Raw genomic sequence first — 20,347 nt, 5'->3', positions numbered from 1 at the left:
CTGTCACACCGCTTGCAGGGTGCGGGCAGCTCACCAGAAGGGTCGCCACTAATTAATAATTACGGTCCTATTTCACCACAAAACCAAATGACATCTCTCACCAACCCGATGCAGGAGGTTTCCCCCCACTTCCGGGGGGATAAGTACCACTTGGTGTTGTGTGTAAGAGGAGGTGGTCAGCCCCAGGGTCAGAGCCACAATGCGGATGCCCAGCAGCTCCCAGCCCTAAAGCCAAGAGGGGTTGTTGCTATGGGAATGGAGAGGGCACTTGCAGACAGCATCTGGAGCCCGTGTCTTTCCCTGTCCGAGGCAGCTGGATGTGGAAGGAAGCAAAACTAAAAGGAGGTGGCAGAGAGAGACAGAGGCACAGCAAAATGCATGCATGTTAGAGGAGGGACCTTCCCAGAATGAGAGTACAGTGGGATACAGAAGAGCGGGGACACCAAACTGTCAGGCAGCGGTGGCTCAGCTTGGTAGCATAAACCTTATTTTCTGCTCTGTTTCACACTGGAAAAAGGTCCAGTGAAAGCCCAACAGTAACAAGATGGGATCTGCCTCCTCAACTTACCGGCCCAAGTGTATTTATTTGGATATTGATGGAAGAATTCAAAAGGTACTTTTGCTGTTTTTCACAAAGTAGTGTCTCCGGACGCAGCAGTGGCTGCGGGCTGTGTTTGCTGCACGACCTATTTCTGTAACGCGAGTTAGACGCGTGTTTGCATTCAGCGCTGTGGCGGGCTTCACGTCTCTTTTTAAGGGGAGGGGGGAGATCTTGAGTGGCTTCTGTTTTGTACACGGATGTTTATTTAAAGGGGAAGGGGAGGCTGGCAGCAGGGGAGGGCTGGGCGCTGCCAGCTCTCGCTGCCGGTGTGGGGATCCTTGGTTTAGCAGCCGTGTAGGCTTCCTCTGCGGGAGTAAAGTCGCAACGTGTTTACAAAGTTTTGCCTGTGGAGAGGTTTTCACCCAAGCATTGGGAGCTGGAAAGCACGGCGTGCCGAGTAATTTGGAGATTGCCTGCCGGAGTGGGGTTTAGCGATGGGCATTTTCCTATTGCCAAGCTGACCGGCAGGCAGGTGCCTGGCTGTTGTGCGATGGGGGTGTGCCGACGCATCGCCGGGGGGCTGCAGGGTCCCTTTGCCAAGTTGTCCGTAAACGGCGATAAATGTTAATTAAAACTTTCGCTTCCATTAGCCTGCCTTGTTTGCTTAACCACGGTTCACAGCACAGGGGAAACTGCGGGAGAAATGTGCTCTGGCTGCAAGGGAGAGCTCGCACACTGTCGAGCTGACAGCCCACTGCTTTTGAACAGAAACAATGCCGCTGCATTTTTGCAAGTCGCTTTTTTCTTCTTTTTGTCAGCAACTCTTTGGCCGCAAACCAAGCGCCCTTTTTTTTTTGTAATAGAAAGCCGCTGCGGGGCTGAAGAGCAAGTAAATTCTGACTTGCAGAATTCAAATCTCTCTCTCTCTCTCTCTCTCTTCTTCCTGCTCTAAATTTTAATTTCACCCAGCCTCGCCTTTTGTTTCTGCTTTAAGAAGAAACAGCAAAGATACCCTTTCCCTTCCCTTCCCATTGCTGTATGAGTGACCGCAGAAACGAGGTAAAGGGAGAGCCGATACTTACAGTCCTGTCCCACCACGCACGCCTCCATTGCCTACAGTCCCCTCTGACAATGCCCTGGAGACCCACCGCGACTGCCAGAGTCCTGTCCCAGGAACAAGACCTCGGATAATCCAAATCTGCGCCAGGTCCTCCACAGCAGGCTGCTCCTCTTCATACACCTCGGGGCTTAGATGTGACGGTGGTCCCTCTGCCGCCCTGGGCTCCTCTGTATCGGTGGGCAGAAGCGTGCCGGCTCTACTGAGCTGAAGACGCCGCTTCTCTTTTGCCGGGGCTTAATGAGTTGGTTGCCTGGTAGCCCTCGAAAGCAAGGCTCGTACGGAGCTCTCTGGCACCTTTACTGTTCATTGCGAAAATGTTTCGGTATTTTGAAAGGGTGGCAAATGTTTCCGTACATGTTGGTAAAGCACATCGTCTGTCATCTACTCTGTTTTTTTAAAAAAGTAGCATTTCGCAGAACCAGTCTCTGGAGAGTAATTTTGACACTAAAAACGCAGAAGAGGCACAAACACATGAGCAAGCAAATGCAAACCCAGGCGGCAGTAAGGTTTTTTTGCTAGATAAACGTTATCTGTTTCTTTTGTCAGATGTGAAATTCCATCTGTGCAATGTTTGGAAGGATTCCTGCAGTAAAAATGCCACGTAAATGGGGTTCACCCAGGGGTAAGCAGGGCATAGCTCAGATTCTCATGCCTCCTCAGTAACAACTTCATTAGAAAGAAAAAAAAACAAAAAAACAACCCGTAATCTTCCAAGGAATGCAGTATTGGAAGCTTCTAAAGGGAACTCGTTAAATCAATGCTAAGCTACTCGTCAACCCAGTAATGAGGTATGAGCTTCATTATAACAGCGCTTGTTGAGTTTGAAAGCGCTCAGCTCCAACTCGCAACTGGCTTGCTGGACACCGCGGAGTCATGCAATAGAACTGGGCATCCCCCCATAGCCCCATAGCACTAGCTGCGATGGCAGGTATTCACAGGTGATTCTGTGTGTCCGTGGCCTCATCCTGAATTTCCACCGGTGCGGCCGCAGGGCGTGCTACTGGCTTTGGGAGAAGGCGTCTTGCCTTGGCACTGGGGTAAACGAAGGGGCGCAGCAGGCGCAGAGAGCCACGTGCCACCTCCCCCGGGAACCTGCACGTTGCAGACGAGCACTTGAAAGTGCTCTGCAAACGGGAGCGTTGAATTCAGCGTAAGTAGGTTTGTGTGTCAGCGGGTCCAGAGGGGCACAGCGGGGAGAGCAAAGGAACGCGGTGATCGCCGGAGGAGAGTTTGCTGGCTTTGGAAGCCTTCTCAGCAACTCTTGAAATAAAGGAGGCACCAACAGCAGGGGTTGAACCCAGGACCGTGCCTGAGGCCATCATGTCCCAGAGGAAGGGCTTAGGTCCATACCTGCAAGGCCAGCGCTATGAACACCCAGGAGTCCCGTGGCCTCCTGTGGGAGGCTGGGAGCAGAAGGGATCCCAGCTCGGTGCTGCTGTGCATCACTCCTTCACCACACTGGGGAAGCCTAGTTCTCGCCTCAATAACGTCCTCGGCTCCTGCCCTTTTGCCTCAGCCCCATCCCACCTTCACCCACAAAGGCTCCCAGTCATTTGTCACAGATTGATAAACTGACCTTTCAGAGGCATGGGCAGTCTTCACCAAAGCTGACCACAGGGACGGGCTCTCCTCCAGCGGGCAGAGTTGTCTGAGCATCTCCCCATGCTTGGGCAGCACGGGCTCTGCTTGGGAGGGACATGGAATAACCCACCCTGACCCAGCAGACACCAACCATGGAACCCCCCCACAGGCACCTGAGTTCAAGATCCCCAAAGGGGTGGCTTTTGTGTCCACCAGGGGAAGGCTTCAGGCTGCTGGTACCTGTGTCCTGGCCAAGGGGCAGGTGGCCACCTGCCAAGCTAGTGGAGGTAGAGCCAAAGGTGAGGCAGGAGATGAAGGGAAAAGCTGTGTCAGGGCTGCTGGAGAGGGAAGATCAAAGGCTTTGTAGCATTACAGCTGCATGCTGAACTGGGGCTCTATGCAAACTGGCTTCAAAGAGGTCACTTGTTCTTGGAGCTGGTTGAAAAATGAAGTTATGTGCTTCCTATCTAGCACCTACATAAAGGGGATGCACGCCTGGGGGAAACAAGCACTACTCGGTTTATTTATTTTAAAGGATCCTCTCACCTGGAGACACCCAGCAATTCATTACACGTTTGCCTGGACACACACCTCCCTCTGCACTTCACACGCATGGCTGGGGCTTAGCACACCCGGGAAACACGTCCCTGTCCCACCCCTGCCACAGCCTGGTCTGCTGCCAGGCACAAGAGAAGGTGGTGGGATGGGGGAAGAAGCCATGGCCGTGTTTCATATAGGATAAGGCGATCTTGCAATACCACCGTGGACGAAGTCTCAGTTTTTTCTGGAGTGCCACTAGATGGGGTCAAGCACCCAAACCCCCAACCTGCCGGCAGAGAAGAGAGGTTTGCTCTAACAAACTTAAGCTGGATTTGGAGTCTTATTTTCCTCCATAACATTTTAACCCTTTGGCTGCATTTTTAAGAAAAATTCCTATTGAATCTGTTTCAAATTAAAAATCCACCATCAAGAAAATGTTCCCCAGCCCATGCCCAAATTTTTTCCATGAAGACACTACTGGGGAACGTTTTCTTTTGACCTTTGAGATTTAAATGGTAGCAGACCCAAACCAGCCAGTGGCTATATGCCCAGATGGGTGGCTTCATGCCTCTCGTTTTCAAATGTCACAGGTAGTGGCTTTGCTCACAGAGCTGTAAGGAGTTCCTCTGAGAAAAATGCTTAATTCAAGAGGATTTCTGTTTCCAGTGTCTTACTTAGCATCACATTTGTAAAAAGAATGGAAAGTCCGAGGGGTACAGAGCCTGAGCTGATTGGAAAAAAGAAAAGGACTGCTGCCTTTGTAAAGGATTCAAGGAAATCACTTGGTGGTATTTTCTTTCTCTTCAGAGAGCAAGTAAAGAATTTTGGAGCCATTTTGCTGGCTGACTGAGTCATTTTGGATGCCAAACAGAGAAATGACCTTAGTTTTTTCTCAAAGAAATGTATTGAATTCAACTTTCTGGGGGTCTACTGTACTGACCTGTGGAGCAGGACACTGATCCATCCACCGCCATTGTTCCTCTTAGCCCAAGGCCCACAATGAACAGTACAAAGCTAAGACTGCACTTTGGTGCTGTGGTTATTGCATTGAAATGTCAGCGCATAGAAATCGTTTCTGTCATGTGAGCTTTTATTTTTAATTAGAGCAACAGCAACTGTGGTATAAATGCAAACCCAACAGATTTTTCCAAAGCTCGCCATGCTATTTTTAACACGCCAAACTGGATTCAGATTAAAAACAAAACACAGCAGAAAAATAACGGTATGATGATCAGTTCAAGGAGATTAAATATTTTTGCATCCCCATGACTCTCTTGGCACAGCAGGGCAAACATGCTCTGTGGTGCCCATGGACCCAATTCCCTGTCTGTTTGGACCAGGGATTTAGGGCAATATTCTTTCAGCTGCTGGCCATCGGACGGGTGCACAGAGAGGGGGGTTCACAGGCAGTCAGGACATGGACACCTCCGGGGGCCACTCTGCCTGGCCAGTGTTCGCAGGTTCATCCTGCACATAGAATCATAGAATGGTTTGTGTTGGAAGGCACCTTAAAGATCATCCAGTTCCAACCCCCCTGCCATGGGCAGGGACACCTCCCACTAGACCAGGCTGCTCAAAGCCCCATCCAGCCTGGCCTTGAACACTGCCAGGGATGGGGCATCCACAGCTTCTCTGGGCAACCTGTTCCAGCGTCTCGCTACCCTCACAAAGAAGAATTTCTTCCTAATACCTAATCTAAATCTCCCCTCCTTCAGCTTGAAACCGTTACCCCTCATCCTATCACTACACTCCCTGATAAAGAGTCCCTCCCCGTCTCTCCTGTAGGCCCCCTTCAGGTACTGGAAGGCTGCTCTAAGGTCTCCCTGGAACCTTCTCTTCTCCAGGCTGAACAACCCCAACTCTCTCAGCCTGTCCTCATGGCAGAGGTGCTCCAGCCCTCTCGTTGTCACATGGACAAGCCGATGCCAAAACTCTCTTTAGCATGGTGAGGCACACATATGTTTTTGTGGGATCAAGGCCATTTTCTTAGTGCTGGTAGATCTCTGTGGGCAAGGGAAGGTGCCTGAGTCTGGCCAGTGGTCTCAGCTCACCTTGGCTCTCTGATTTTAGCTGGCCCGGGTGAATTCAAGGCGGCTGCTAGATGTTCTCATTGTAAAGCAGCAAGAAATGGACAGCGGGTTCCTAAAACTCCATCATGTTACAGGACATAAACATTTTAAAGAGTAAAAATGGCTTAAAACCAGACTTTTAAAAAAGTGAGAGAAAATGTCATACTTGAGGCCTTTCTCTCTCCTGCTCCCCCTTCTCCTTCCTCCCCAGCGAGGGCTCTGCAGAGTGTTTAGAGAGCCAAACCATAATCCTAGCACAGCTCTGTAATTCCAGCATAGCTCCATAATTCCCCTGCAGCCATCACCCGAAAAGGCTTGTTTACTGCTGTTTATCTTTCTGAAGTCACATGCAGTCTACTATAATTATTACAGTTTGTGCTCACGTTAGCCAAGACAAAGCGTAGGCCTAACGGTCTCCAGCTAGCCTTACCTATGGATTCAAACAAGCCAACTGTAGCAACCTATGCTCCTCACAGACAAACTCTTCTGTCTTAATACAAACAAGACAAAACCATTTTGTTTCTATCACCTTTCTAGTGAACTGCAAATGGGCCTTTCACAGGCCTCTCACCGTACCTGCTTTTCCTTACTCCCTTAACTGACATTATTACCCTTTTGACAGTCCTGTATTATCAAGCCTGCGGTAATGTCAGGCATTAATTGTGTGAGTAGTTTTGAAACAAGCAGCCCAGCTTCACTCACATTTAGTGAGGACATTTGGTGCTGAAGCATCCTTATTATCGAGTTTACGAAACATTTCAAGCTTAATGCATTTATGTGCTACAGGGTTAATTGCACTTAGTACTCCATTAGCAGCAATCGTGTGCCCTTTTTGTGTTAAGTAAAGCCAGAGTATAAACGTTTCTGTTATTTGTCAAAGCTTGAAATAACTTTTAAGTCATCTACTGCAGAAAATAAGAAACTTTCAGCTCAAGCCTCTCACAACCAGCCTTGCTGGTTCCTGGTTACATTCTGCCACTAATCATTGGTACTGAAAGACTGAATAGTAGCAGTATGTTCCTTAGTATAGTCACCAGGCTGCACAAGGCTCTCTTTAATGTAACCTGGATTCCTCTGCAACCCCAGTGACTCTAAAAAGTAATGAGATCATTCCTTGATCATAGTGACAGAGCCAACCCCTGCCATGCTGTCCCTCTCAATGGGCGTCCAGGATTGCCCCAAGGGTCACACGAATGAGTGTATCGTAGATGTTTTCTCTTTCCTGAAAAAAGAAAAATCACTTTTCCCATAGTGCTCTGTTCAAGGATGTTATAAGGATGGGAACTGCAACTTACCATATAGCCACGTGCTTTGGGATCCTGATACGTTAGCTCTGCCTGGCAGCTTCTGTTTCTCATTTTAGGGTAGTGTATATAATTGGAAACTAATGGGATTCACCCCACTTAACCGTTAACCATAGACATCTAAAAGTTAGTGATGACTGCTCCAAGCTAGTCACACAGTTTCCCTGTAGTCACTGGGGAGGTGGGTGGTACCTTCAGAGGATGATTCATCCCATCTTAAACTGGGTTTTGGAGACGTGTGGGCTGATTTACCCTCTTTCTCTACTGGCAAGAGAGGGAGTCTAGCAGCGCCCCATGCATGAGATGCCAAACTTGTAGATGTTTGAAGTTACGTCAGGTGAATCCCACCCGTACATTTCGCTTAGGTGTCGTGTTGAAATGAATGTTGTTAAGCCACATCACTGCCCAAAGTTTAAGCGTGAATCAGCAGGACTGCAGACCTCTGGCTGTTCGAAGTAAAACATCTACCACACTCCTCATCCTCTAACAGAAGCGGTGTTTGAAGAACTCGGGGGAGCCTTCGTTTTCACTCTCAGCTGAGGGCTCTCACGCTTTCGTCCCCACACATGGCAGATGGCAAATCTGGAGTACTATTTTTAATACTGCTAAACATTTGAAGCTCAGATAAATGGAGTGGTTTTCCTAATATCAGCTGTTAATTGGTGCGAGAAATAAAAAATAGGTATTTTGGATATAGCTGGGCTCATGCTATGCCTGTATCTGAATTCAAAGAATAAGAAACCTGGGAGATGTTTAGATGTGGGGTTCTAGCTAAGACCTCTGTTGGATGTTGGGAACTATGACTGATAAGGTCATTTATCACCCTTTTTTGAGGAAGACCTATTTGACTACGTGTATAGAAATAAGAATTCCTTCCATTGATTTCTACAGAGTGGTATCTAACAGTTCTGGATCCTGCTTCATTTTGATATGGACAACAAAGGCCACTGGAGAGACAGGGAAAATCACAATGAAAAATTTCACATTAGCCTTCTGCCTTAGCAATTCAGAAATCCTCAGTGAAAGCTGCTGTTACAGAAGCAGCAGCATTTTCACAGTCCCTGCAAGATACATAACTGAGTTTTACCAGACTCTTTTCTGACACACTCTCCTCCAGTCTCATTAGTGAAAGATTATCGTTTTAGATTGTTTCAACTCTGCACTTTCAGCCCCGACTCTGAACATTGCTCACTGAGCTGAATCAAAGACATCACCAAGTGCTAAAATTCTTGAACACAGCCAGTTGAGACCAGCAAAAGGAAGTAGGACTGGAAACTGAGGATAGGCTGGCTTTGAAAATATGTCTGCATTATTTATTTAGGAATTTTACTAGGGTGAAAAAAAACCCAAACACGAGTTAAATTCTTGGAAGAAAACCCAACTACCAACAACAGATCAGAACAGGATAACATTTTGGACAGGGTTTATAGTTTACAGAGGGGATTAGCTGTTCTGAGGATCAAATATAGAACAGAAAATGGACTTGTAAGCTGTGTTTTTACCCATCCTATCTGAAAGGAAAATATAATGTGATTAGTTGTAAGCTGGTGGGTTGCAGAGTATATGCACTATAGTCCCTTAGTAATATCTCCATCACAATCCTTAATATTGAACTGCTCCTCTGAGTGCGAAAGTCAGCCACAGTAGCAGGGGTTTTAATCCCTGCTCTTTCTGAGAGGGCTTTTAAAATCCTTGTCCTCAACCAGAGGTGGACACTACGGATTAAGAGACAATGGCCCCTTATTTCAGAGGAAGACGTTTCAAAAAAATGCAGAACTGTCTCCAGGAAAGAAACCAGTCCCACAGAAGTGAGCTCTGGGCCAGGAACCAGGCATCCCCATCGAGTCACGTTGTCCTACTTCGCAGTCACTGCATACTTCATCAAAATATTATTTCCACTCCAAAAAGCCTCAGTTATTATTCATTCTGCTTTTCCCCCCTTTGCTTCATGTTACTTTCTAAGGCAGGCAGGCAGCGTTCCCCACTTAAATCAAATGGCTGCTTCTTGGTCTTGATGGAGAATTATTGAAATGATCAAGCTGAGCACTCAGGGAACATGGTTTCCTGTCATTTTTTTCTACACAGGGTAGAAGTTTTGCTAACAGTAACATGGACAGAAATATGACATAATGTTAACTCTCAAACAAGGGAAATGAATTGTTTGCAGATGCTGCATCATTTTTGAGGAGTACATTCGTCTTCCTCCTGGCACAAATCCAAGGGAAATGCAATTAACAGGGTTTATATGTGGCTGATTTTCTTTGTGGCATTTAGTCATCAATCTGCAGGCTGAAGCAGAGGCCTCTGTTTCGCTTTCCCATGTGGTGTATCACCTCTGTGACTCTGCTTATATGATTTTGGCTCTGCCTTTGCTGTCAGAAATGACGCTGGCAAATGAGTGTCTTGTGTTGTCCAGTCTTCCAGGAGCCTCTCATACCACTGGGCAATAGTGGAGTCCCTGTGTCCACTCTTTCTCACAGGAGTTGTGTCAGGAGCTGCACCTTTGGCTTTTTTGGGCTGTGCTGACCTGCATGACTGTGCACTTTTTTGATGTGTATTATGGGGAAACCTGCCTGTGCCCTATACATGCATGATCTTAGCCCACTACTACAGCTGTAGAAACTGCCGTGGTCTCCTGCCTTTGACCTCTATTATTCTCCATAGCAAGGTCTCAGTCCTGTCCTGTCCTAAGCAGTGATTTCTTCCATTGAGGGGCATTAATGCATAGAATGAGGTGCTGAGACATGTTGCAGCAGTGTCTCAGCTGGGATAGGAACCCAGGGATAGGAACAGGGACGTAAGCAATATGGTGACTGTGGGTCAGAGACAGTTGAGACAGGTTTGAAGGAGGAGCCCCATGGAGACCTGGGCTGAAGAGCAATTGTTTCAGAACATCTGCCCAAGTAAGGACATCTTCACGGGATGGGGTAAGATGCTCACTTCTTCACCCAGTGCCAACAGAGCTGCCTATCCTCAAAGCTGCGGGTCAACCCTCTTCCTTGGTCACAGGAGAAACCATGTGTCCCATCTGTCTGAAGTATGGCTGCAAGCCAAATGTCACTGTATTGCCTTCATGTTGCTAATGTCCCTGCAATGATAATGGACTTTAGGCAAATAGGATTCCTATACTGTGCCAGAAACATCAATAGTGCGCATTACTGTCCTCCTGTCTCTCCAAAACACATTCCAATCATGTTCCATCAGCACAACTGACATCAACTTTATTGGGAACATAAACCTGCAGGCAATAACAGGAACAATTGCATATTGCTGGGAAATGTCTGAGGCTGGCTGCTTTGTTTTAGAACAGAAGGATGTTGGTCAGAAAAGCTCAGCAGGTTGCAATAGAATCAAGAAAACTTTAGTACCATATGCTCTTTGATTAAAAAAAAAACACAACCAGCTGAGAACAACCATCCTGAGATGAGTATTAAAGTGTGGTGGGTGATTCACAAATCCACTTTTAGCAAACTTAAGTAAAAATACCAAGTATGGAAAGCTAAAAACCATGTATGGAGGCAGCTCATAATCTAGAAAATAGTATCTACAGTCTTAGTTTTGCTTCCCACTCTTTCACTATTACATGGAGTAAAGGAAGCATTAAAATTCCTCCTCAATGCATTGAAAGGTCCTGCTGCTTTCTATGAGTCAGGCCGGCTTTCTTCCCTTTAATGTTTTTTAATATTTTTTTTTTAACCTTTTCCTCTCTTATCTGGCCTGGTCAATAATTGATTTCCAGAATAAGAAACCTCAATACCTGAAATAGCACTCCTGGCACATCACAAGCCTTTACCTTCTGTTCAGCCGCAATTAACGTCATCTCCTCAGCTACTGCATGTACCAGTTGTTGTATCCTTCAATACTCTGTCAGCCAATTTTAGCAGCTATCACTCCAGTAGGATGCTGTTCTGCTAGGAGTGGTGTTTCAGCCCCATCTGAACTCAATTGGCTATGTTTTATTGCTTTGTATATTATTACTGCTGTATTTTAATAACCAAGGGTCAATCACTGGGCAAAGCAGGCTTTTAAAACACACACGGGTATTAATCCCACCCATTGCCCTGGTAGCGGTTACTAGCTACCTCAGCAATCACGTGCCTTGATGTTTTATAAAGTAAAGATATCACCTGGTGTAATTTCATCTGGGCCAGAAAACAGGGAAGGTGGGTGTACATGCATGTATCAGCCACAGCCACCTCTTGAGGTGACCAATATCGCCCTCTTCTCTACCACAAAACCCCTGATGCTTCCCTCAAGAGTAAGAGGGCTCTTCACCACCTGTAAAAACTGATGTCTGAAGTCTTCCTTCAGCATCAGTTCTAGTGTCACAGCCCAGGCACAACAGGACACAGCCACTCTGGTCAGATCTTGCCATTTTGTCCTTATGCTCCCATTACTTCAGGCTCGCGGTGTCCTGAGCTGTGAGCAGGCATTAGCAGCTCCTCACTGGCAGAGCGTCCCACAGTCTCTCCCATGGCTTCGCCATTGCCAGTGTCAGAGGTTTGGGTCAGCACCACAAGACAACTCTGAATGAGAGATTTCCCCTGGGGTCTGAAAGGCACCTTAGAAAAGGCTCATGGGAACCGTGTTACTGCAGCGTTATTATGATTGAGGAATTAAAGAGCTCAAAGGCCAAGACTGCTGGAGTGAGGCTGCAGGCTTAATTAACTCCTGGCACCTACGCCTTTCAGAAGAGTCTTTAATTAGATGATGACATGCTATTCCTCTAGCGTGGTCGTCACCTTACAGAACACATGGGGCCTGCTCAACTGGCCAGATCTGGGGAGGGCAGTGGCAGCCCCCGCTGCCTGCAGCCCCCACTGCCCGCAGCCCCTGCCTCCTCCTGGCAGCATGAGGCAAGGCAGTGAAAACAAGCCATTGGAAGGACATCATGGGTGACATGTTCCTCATTTTCTGGGTCAGCAGCATCGAGGATGATCTGTGTGCAGGCACATCCCCTGTGCCCGCCATGGACAGCAACGGAAACCGTGCCTGAGAATATGGGATGATACGGGTGGTTGTGAGGGGTGGAAAACAGTGTTTCTAGTGAGGCACCCACAAGGAGAGGAGACTTTTGACCTTGAAGTCCCTGTGCCTCAGACCTCATCTGCAAAATATAGCTTTCCTGCTCCTCCTGAGTTTTGCCATTAGGTCTCCACAAGTCCCTTTGAGCTGCTGCATCCTGAACCCAGAAGCTCTTTGGCTATTTCTTCTTTGGGAGTGTGAGGGAACTGAGCTCCAGTGCTGGCCAGGAAAGCTGCCCTGCTCCACACCAACACCTCCCCACTGCCTGCAGCCACCCCGTTGACACCAGCAGCCCCCAGACAAATCAGCCCCAACGCTTGCTGTTGTTCCTGGCTTTGAGATGATGAGCCAGGCGCAGCTGCAATGAGGCATTTTATTTCTATGGTGGTTTCAAAACCTCCAATCAAAGGCACACAGAGAGGCTTTCTGTCCTGCACCCTGGCTGCAGAAGAGCTCCTCAGCCATGGATCACCATCATCGATGTGCCCTGAAGGACATCGGAGTCTCAGGGAAAATCGTGGCATGGGGTCACATCATTGAAGGCCACATCGTAACAGGGGTCAAGGGGATGTTGCTCTCCCAGACCCACCACTCAAACAGTCTTCTCCACATAGAGGCTGCCTGGTGTGCATGGAAGGGCAGGGGGATGAAAAGGTGTTTGGGGGTGTGGGAAAGTCACAGTGGCAAATTTTGTAATTCAAGGTCAGAGCTCTGCTCTAAGAGCAGGAATGATATAGCCTGACGGACTGTAGGAAATTTGGCACAACTGGTGGGGCAAAAACCCTCTGTTCTGTTTAAAGCTAGCTTACGCTGGTGTAGTTGAGAAAGCAGTGCCCTTTTATACCATCCAAGGACCTCCCCAGATCTGGGCTGTTTTCTTTGTAGATCTGGGCTCTTACATCTTTAAATTTGCAGCTCTTATCATCCTGCAGCCATACTGCATTATGAGATACCTTTTGCTCTCAGTTCACATACTTTATTGCTCTACTTCTGAACAGTGCAATTAGGTCTCCAGAGCTTGCTTGCTTTATCAAAAAAAGCACAGGTATTACACGGGAGTAGAGAAATATTCCAGCTCACAAGTCAAATCAGATAATTGAAGTAGTAGGATAAGCCTTAAAATTAGCCCAGTTCATGCCTGAATAGAGTTCATATCTCACTGGGAACTAACCGTCCTTTTCTCTTCTTTGTCTTCATTTTTTTATCCCCTGCTGCTGTTCGGTTTGGAAGGTGATTTTTAGTAAATATTGCAACTCCAAAGATATCATGGACCTCTTCTGCATTGCAACAGGGCTACCAAGGTAGGTCTTTCTTTTCATTTGTGACATTCATTTCACTTTTGTTGCTTTACTTCTGGGGACAATTTAAAGATAGGCCCCAAGTGATGCATTTACCTGCTATTCAGGCTTCTTTTTTGTTCCAGTGTATTGGAAGAAGAAATCGGGGCAACCCAGAGAGCACCAGCTACAAATGTGCACAAAGCTCAGGCAGGCATTGAACCACCTCAATGCCTGAGAAACAAGAGTGGAATAGAGTAGAAGAGATGTAGTATAAATAGATATAGAAGAGATAAAGTCCTGCAAGTGCCGAAGCCCAGCACTACATTTTTGCCCATATCGAGTGAAATGCAACCCTATGTTTAGAACCTGGTTTTAAGGGAAAAACTTGGGGCCAATGAGAAGCATTGCCACTAGATGACAAGCTTTGTATTTAGACACAGTACAATCTAATCCCAGGTATGTGATATCCCAGCAGAACCATTTTACAGAAAATAAATATCCCCAAATCCATTGCCCAGGCCAAGCATTTCCCTATTTGTGTTGTCCAGCAAAGTCCATGCATCTCTCCTGCTGTAATTTCCTGTAGGGCTTGCTTACCTTAACCCTCAACCTAGAGAACAGCATCTGACTTAAATTTCTGTGTTGTGAGGGATACAGGGTTGGGTGTTGGTGTATGTCGAGGTGGGAGAGGCCAGTGCGTGGTGGAGGGTGCCATGGCATAGCACCCAGCCAGGTGGTGGTGCAGGGGGAGGGAGGGTCCTTAGTCACAGCTAGAAGGGACCCTCTGCTGTCTGCAGACAGGCCTTGAGCAGCACAGGCCAGATGCACAGCAGCATGCAGTAAGCCATAGTCTTTACTTTTGTATATGCAGGTTTACAATACAGAATAAAAACACAGGAAAAAAATAAGCCAATCCTTTAATCATGGGTTTATTGCATGACTCCACCTCTGGGAATTGAAATATAAAATTGTCTATATTGACTCAGAATTTGCATAAGCTGCTGGACATAATTAATGCCCTTTGCTGTTTATCCTGGCTGTTTCCTCCAGTTTGACATTAGAGAGGTTAATAACTGTCATTTGCATAGGAGAGTCAAATACTTCCACTCCATCACCCAGGAAACTTTGTTTAGCAGTTTTAGTCATTCATGAACAGGGTGTTCACTGCATATTTGTCATTTTATTTTCATCAGAAGACTTCTACAGAACTGTTCATTTCAAGCAAGCTCCTGGAGCCACAGTAAACCTCCAAGGTTTACATCTGCACCTATAAGATCACACCTAGCACAGTATAAAAAAAAAAAATGGCCTCATATTCAGCAAGGAATTTTTTTTGTTTGTTTTGGTAAAGGAATAACTAGAGACATTCATAGCACCGGTAGTCATTTGTATAGTGTGAGTCAATATGCCTTTATACAAATGCACGTAGCATGTCTCTATGCATGATAGCATAAACAGAGTCATAGATGTTCACACGCCTGCAGGGCTATGACCTCATTGGTTTTATGGAGACGTGGTGGCATGGCTTCTATGACTCGAGTGTTGGAATGGAAGGATACAGGCAGGCGAGAGGAGGAGGGGGTGTCACCCTCTACGTCAATGACCAGCTGCAGTGCATGGAGCTCTACCTGGGGATGGATGAGGAGCCGATGGACCAAGAGCTTACAGGTCAGGATTAAAGGGAGGGCAGGGACAGGTGACATTACAGTGGGGGTCTGCTACAGACCACCCGACTAGGAAGACTGAGTGGATGAGGCCCTCTATAGACAGACAGGAGCAGGCTCATGTTCACAAGCCCTGGTCCCCATGGGGGACTTCAGCCACCCCTATATCTGTTGGAGGGACAACACAGCAGGGCAGAAGCAATCCAGGAGGTTCCTGGAATGAATTGATGATAACTTCCTTCTCCAAGTGAAAGAGGAGCCAACAAGGAGTGGTGCTATGCTGGACCTTGTTCTCACTGACAAGGAGGGGCTAGTGGGGAATGTGATGCTCAAGGGCAGCCTTGGCTACAGTGACCATGAAATGGTGGAGTTCAAGATCCTTAGGGCAGTGAGGAGGGCGCACAGTAAGCTCACTACCCTGGACTTTAGGAGACCAGACTTTGACCTCTTCAGGGATCTGGTTGGCAGAGTACTGTGGGATAAAGCCCTGTAGGGAAGAAGGGCCCAAGAAAGCTGAGGTACTCAATGACTTTTTTGCCTCAGTCTTCATCGGTAGGTGCTCTAGCCACACTGTCCATGTTGCAGAAGGCAAAGGTAGGACTGGGACAATGAAGAACCACCCACTGTAGGAGAAGATCAGGCTCAAGACCATCTAAGGAACCTGAAGGTGCACAAGTTCATGGGCCCTGATGAGACAAATCCACAGGTTCCTGAGGGAACTGGCAGATGAAGTTGCTAAGCCACTATCCATCATATTTGAGAAGTTGTGGCAGTCCGGTGAAGTTCCCACTGACTGGAAAAGAGGAAACATAACCCTCATTTTTAAAAGGGGGGAAAAAAGGAAGACCCAGTGAACTACAGGCCGGTCAGCTCACCTCTGTGCCCAGCAAGATCATGGAGCAGAACCTCCATGGAAAGGCACATGGAAAATAGGGAGGTGATAGGTGACAGCCAACATGGCTTCACTAAAGGCAAATTGTGCCTGACAAATCTGGTAGTCTTCTACATCGTTGAAGCGTCTACAAGGTTATAACACTGGTGGATAAGGGAAGAGCAATTAACATTATCTACCTGAGCCTGTGCAAAGTATTTGACACTGTCCAGCATGACATCCTTGTCTCTAAATTGGAGAGTGTCAAGGTTTAACCCCAGGTGGCAGCCAGAACCACACAGCTGTTCACTCACTTCCCCCTCCACCCCCACCCCCTGCAGTGGGACAGGGGAGAGGATCAGAAGAGTAAAAGTGAGGAAAAACTTGTGGGTTGAGATAAAGATAGACTAATAGGTACAGCAAAAGCCACACAGGCAAGCAAAGCAAAACAAGAAATTCATTCACTGCTTCCCATGGGCAGGCAGGCGTTCAGCCATCTCCAGGAACACAGGCATCCATCCCGCATAACAGTTACTTGGGAAGACAAACACCATCACTTCAAACCTCTCCCCCTTCCTTCTTCTTCCCCCAACTTTATATTCTGAGCACATTGTCATATGCATGGAATATCCCTTTGGTCAGATGGGGTCAGCTGTCCCAGCTCTGTCACCCCACAACTTCCCATGCATCCCCAGCCTACTTGCTGGTGGGGCAGTATGAGGAGCAGAAAAAGCCTTGATTGCCTAGCAACAACCAAAACCACCAGTGCACTTTCATCACTGTTTCTCGTTCCAAATCTAAAACATAGCACTACACCAGCTGCTAGCAAAAAAGTTAACTCCATTCCAACTAAAAGCATGACAGAGAGACATGGATTTCATGGATGGACCACTCAGTGGATAAGAAATTGGCTGGAGGGTTGCACTCAAAGAGTTGTAGTCAGCAGCTCAATGTCCAAGTGAAGACCAGTGACAAGTGGCGTTCCTCAGGGGTCAGTATTGGGACCAGCGCTGTTTAACACCTTTGTCAGTGACATAAACAGAGAGACTGAGCGCACCCTCAGCTGCCGAGTCGATGTATCACAAAACATAGCTTTTTAATAGAAATTATTAGTTGATGAGCCAACAGAATACATGAGTTAGCAGGGAGCAAAATCTGCTCTGAGACCAAAGATGATCACTCTTAACATTTTGCCAGAAACATCTCTGGTAATTGAAACAGGTGAAGCATCAAGCCTACCCCGTCCTGTGCTTTGACCCTTTCTGCACCAAGGGAAAATGGGTCCAAGACAGTGCCAGGCCAGGCCAGGAGTGCTGCAGGAGAGAAGGTGGCTACGCACCATATGCAGCAGCACAGAATTTCAGACAGCATTTCTAGGTCAAATAAACCTCTTTGAAACATGCTTTTCAGGAACACAACAATCTCCCTTTTGACGGCAGACAATTGTATGGTATCCATTGATCCGACAATGCCTGCAAACTCAGAGAGGTAAGCCTTGCTGCAACCTGCTCTTTAAAAACGGGGTCAGGCCCAAGGGAAGGGGTGGTCGTTGCCTGCAGATGCCTTTTGTGTGCAGCGGGAGGTGAGAAATTCCCTGAAGGGAGGGAGATGACAGCAAGAATTGCATGCTGGCTTATAACATTAATGTCTGCTGGTTTTGAAGAGTTTTGCTTGTTATTAAAGTAGGAGCAATTGTGTGAGGATAAAATACCGCTTTTAAGTGTTTAATGTAGAACATCTGTTCCCCTCCCACGCTGTTTGCTATCACATGTGAAATACAAACCGCTTTCTGAGTGTTGCAAACATCAACCTTCTCTGACTCTTCCAGGTCTCCATACAAAGTGATACCTGTTGCCACTGGGCAGCTCTCAGGTAAAACGATACTTTTGAACTGAATTTACTAAAGCTGAATCTGCAAACATTTGCCCGTGGAAATTATGTGGCTATGACGCAAGAAAGAAAGATGATGGTGTCACGGTTGTAGCTATGGCAGAATTGGAAGTGTTTGATCACAATGTTCCAGAGGAAAGCTAAGAAAAAGTCCCCAGATTTCAAAGTATTTGAGGATGGTGTGGAATGGCTGGGGTCCAGGGGACTTTCACAGTGCTTAGCTCTGGTCTGAGTCAGCACCACTGATGTCCTGGGGAAAGTCTCACATGGAGCAGCGTTTTTGTTTTTTTTTTCCCAGGCAATGCAGGCAATGTTTGAAAGCCTATCCTGCAGTGTTTTGTTAAACTTGCTTATCTCTCAGCAAAGCTCTGCTGGAAAGCTGAGCACAACATTTGAACCCCATGTTATTTCCAAATGGCTGAGGAGAGAGCATAATTTCTGTTGTGGGCATGGCAGCTCTAAGTGTAATAAATATTTAAATACACTTGACAAAATTAAAGAGGCCTTGATGAAAGAACATGTCTGGAACACATTCCCCAGCGTACAGCACTGTTCTACTCCACAGGCAGGACTGAAGCAGCACTTCTACCATTTCTCTTTGCCTACCAGTGTTACGCTCCAGCTAGTAGCACTCACACACTGGAGCAGAGCACTTGCTTGGGGCAATTCCTGTAGAGCATCTGGCTCACGGTCTCTCTCATCTGTGTAACTGCAGTTATCTCCTGCCACTCGCTCCGAGGCAGCCTGAGCAAGAGTCCTAGCCTGTACGCTGTGGAGCTATGGGGAAAGGTTGGCTGCTGAGGCAGCAGGAGGGTAGGAGACATCAGCTGGGGACGCAGTTTGGAGCGGTAAAATGAGAAGATAGGAGAGACAAGGGGCAAGAGGTTAAGATATCTTGGAAATGTACACTGCACAGAAAGAACAGCAGGGAGCCAGAAAGTCTGTGGCTGGAAAAAGGAGTTCACAGGAATGGGTGAAGCTCTTGGATCTAGGGAAAGGCAGTTTTGCTGGTCCCACCTCATCTTATTGTTAACGCTGATTGCAGGTCCCACCTCTTCTTGCTTAGGCTCCTGTGTTACACAAGAACACACAGGGTCTCACAGCACTGCCTTTTTTTTTGGATGGGGAGGCGGAGGGAACCAAAGCCACTCTCTGAGGTACCCACGTCTGCTGCGGCAAAAACATCTGTGGGAAAAGGGCACAGCAAGGCAGTGCAGCAGGATGTGCGGAGAGGGCAGAGAGGCAACAGCAGGGAGTTTGTGCATGCAGCGAGCAAAGACAAACGGAGAGCAAAAGAACAAAGAAGCTAGGAAACGAGGAAGAATTTTATCACAGTAAGTTTGTTACAAGCCATAACCAGGTCCCATGTCAGCGACTGCCGTTGTTGCCAGAAGGAAGTAGGCAAAGCCGAGGGACATATGCAACTGCCAAGGGAAAAGAAGCTGTCTCCAAAATTATTTCCCTATTGTAACAAACTCTGCTGGAACAGCATCACTCTTCCAGTCCAGGAGTACACTATTTGCATTATCAGATCAGAAAAGGTGGGGTTTTAGCTGCAGCCTGTGTCTCAGTGTAGAAGCTGGCGTGAGTAACCAATAGCCTTTTGGCCCAAGACGGAGGAAGAGCAGTGAATGGAGCCCGTGAGGCTCCACCGGGGAATGCCACTGTGTTATACCAGCTGGGAAGCTGGTCAAAGGGCTTTCTAGAAAATCTGACTTTTTTTTTTCCTAACATGAAGCTAACCGTATATTTTTATAAGACCATGTATGACTTTTCTCACTCTCCCAGGGACCTCATTTTTCACCCCAGCTGACAGCACATGGCTCTGCTTTGTGCAGAGCGCAGCTCACTCTGTCAGCAAGGTCTCTCTTCCCTCCCTGCTTTTTATAAAATAAGGATTTCCAAAGATCTAAGCTGAAAAGGGCAAGAAAAATTCTGGAAGTAGCTTGCCAAAGCATAAGACAGAGTCTGCTATGGAAAGAGGAGGAGAATTGAACCAAGTGTGATGGAACTAATGTTCCTTGGTATCTGTTTCTCTTTCACATGGATTGTCATTAATCTTAAGCATTCCTGACATTTTGCTGAGAGTAGGAAGAATAAACAGAGTGGGAAATTGTTCCTCTTCATTAAAAGAAAAAAAACCAGCTCTGTTCTAGTCTTCACTTCTTAAACAACTGTGCCTTCGTGATTCTGCTTCCCAAAGCAACTCAACCAAATACATGCCAAAAAAGGGGTCACCCCAGTTTTCACAGCAGTGGGAGGTAATGCACCTCTTTTCAGCAGTATCCCAGGCAGCTGGAAAAGAGTGACGCACGCTCCAGCGGAACAAAGGCTGTAAAAGGTGAGACTGGAAAATACGATCCTTTGGGAGGAAAATATAAGCAGTGGCTTTTATCCAGCAGAGCAGATATCCACCGGAGTCCTGTTAAGAAAACGTTCTTCATTTCCTGGCCATAGTCATG

At 47.1% G+C, this 20,347-nt stretch overlaps 1 protein-coding gene across 1 annotated transcript in view; it reads left to right on the top strand.

Annotated features, from left to right (window-relative positions):
• Positions 1-228: 228 nt before the first annotated feature.
• PDE9A (phosphodiesterase 9A) overlaps positions 229-20,347 on the top strand; it is a 52,674-nt gene continuing 32,555 nt past the window's right edge. Inside the window, exons 1-4 of the mRNA XM_063344938.1 lie at positions 229-613; positions 13,411-13,481; positions 17,406-17,483; positions 17,824-17,867. Of these exons, the coding sequence (XP_063201008.1) occupies positions 545-613; positions 13,411-13,481; positions 17,406-17,483; positions 17,824-17,867 (262 nt within the window). The 5' untranslated portion in view covers positions 229-544. The remainder of the gene's footprint in view (positions 614-13,410; positions 13,482-17,405; positions 17,484-17,823; positions 17,868-20,347) is intronic.

The sequence above is a fragment of the Chroicocephalus ridibundus genome, chromosome 1, assembly GCF_963924245.1.
Source record: "Chroicocephalus ridibundus chromosome 1, bChrRid1.1, whole genome shotgun sequence".
NCBI classification, from domain to species: Eukaryota; Metazoa; Chordata; class Aves; order Charadriiformes; family Laridae; genus Chroicocephalus; species Chroicocephalus ridibundus.
Note: the sequence above shows the minus strand (reverse complement) of the source record. Positions and strands in the feature narration are given on the sequence as shown.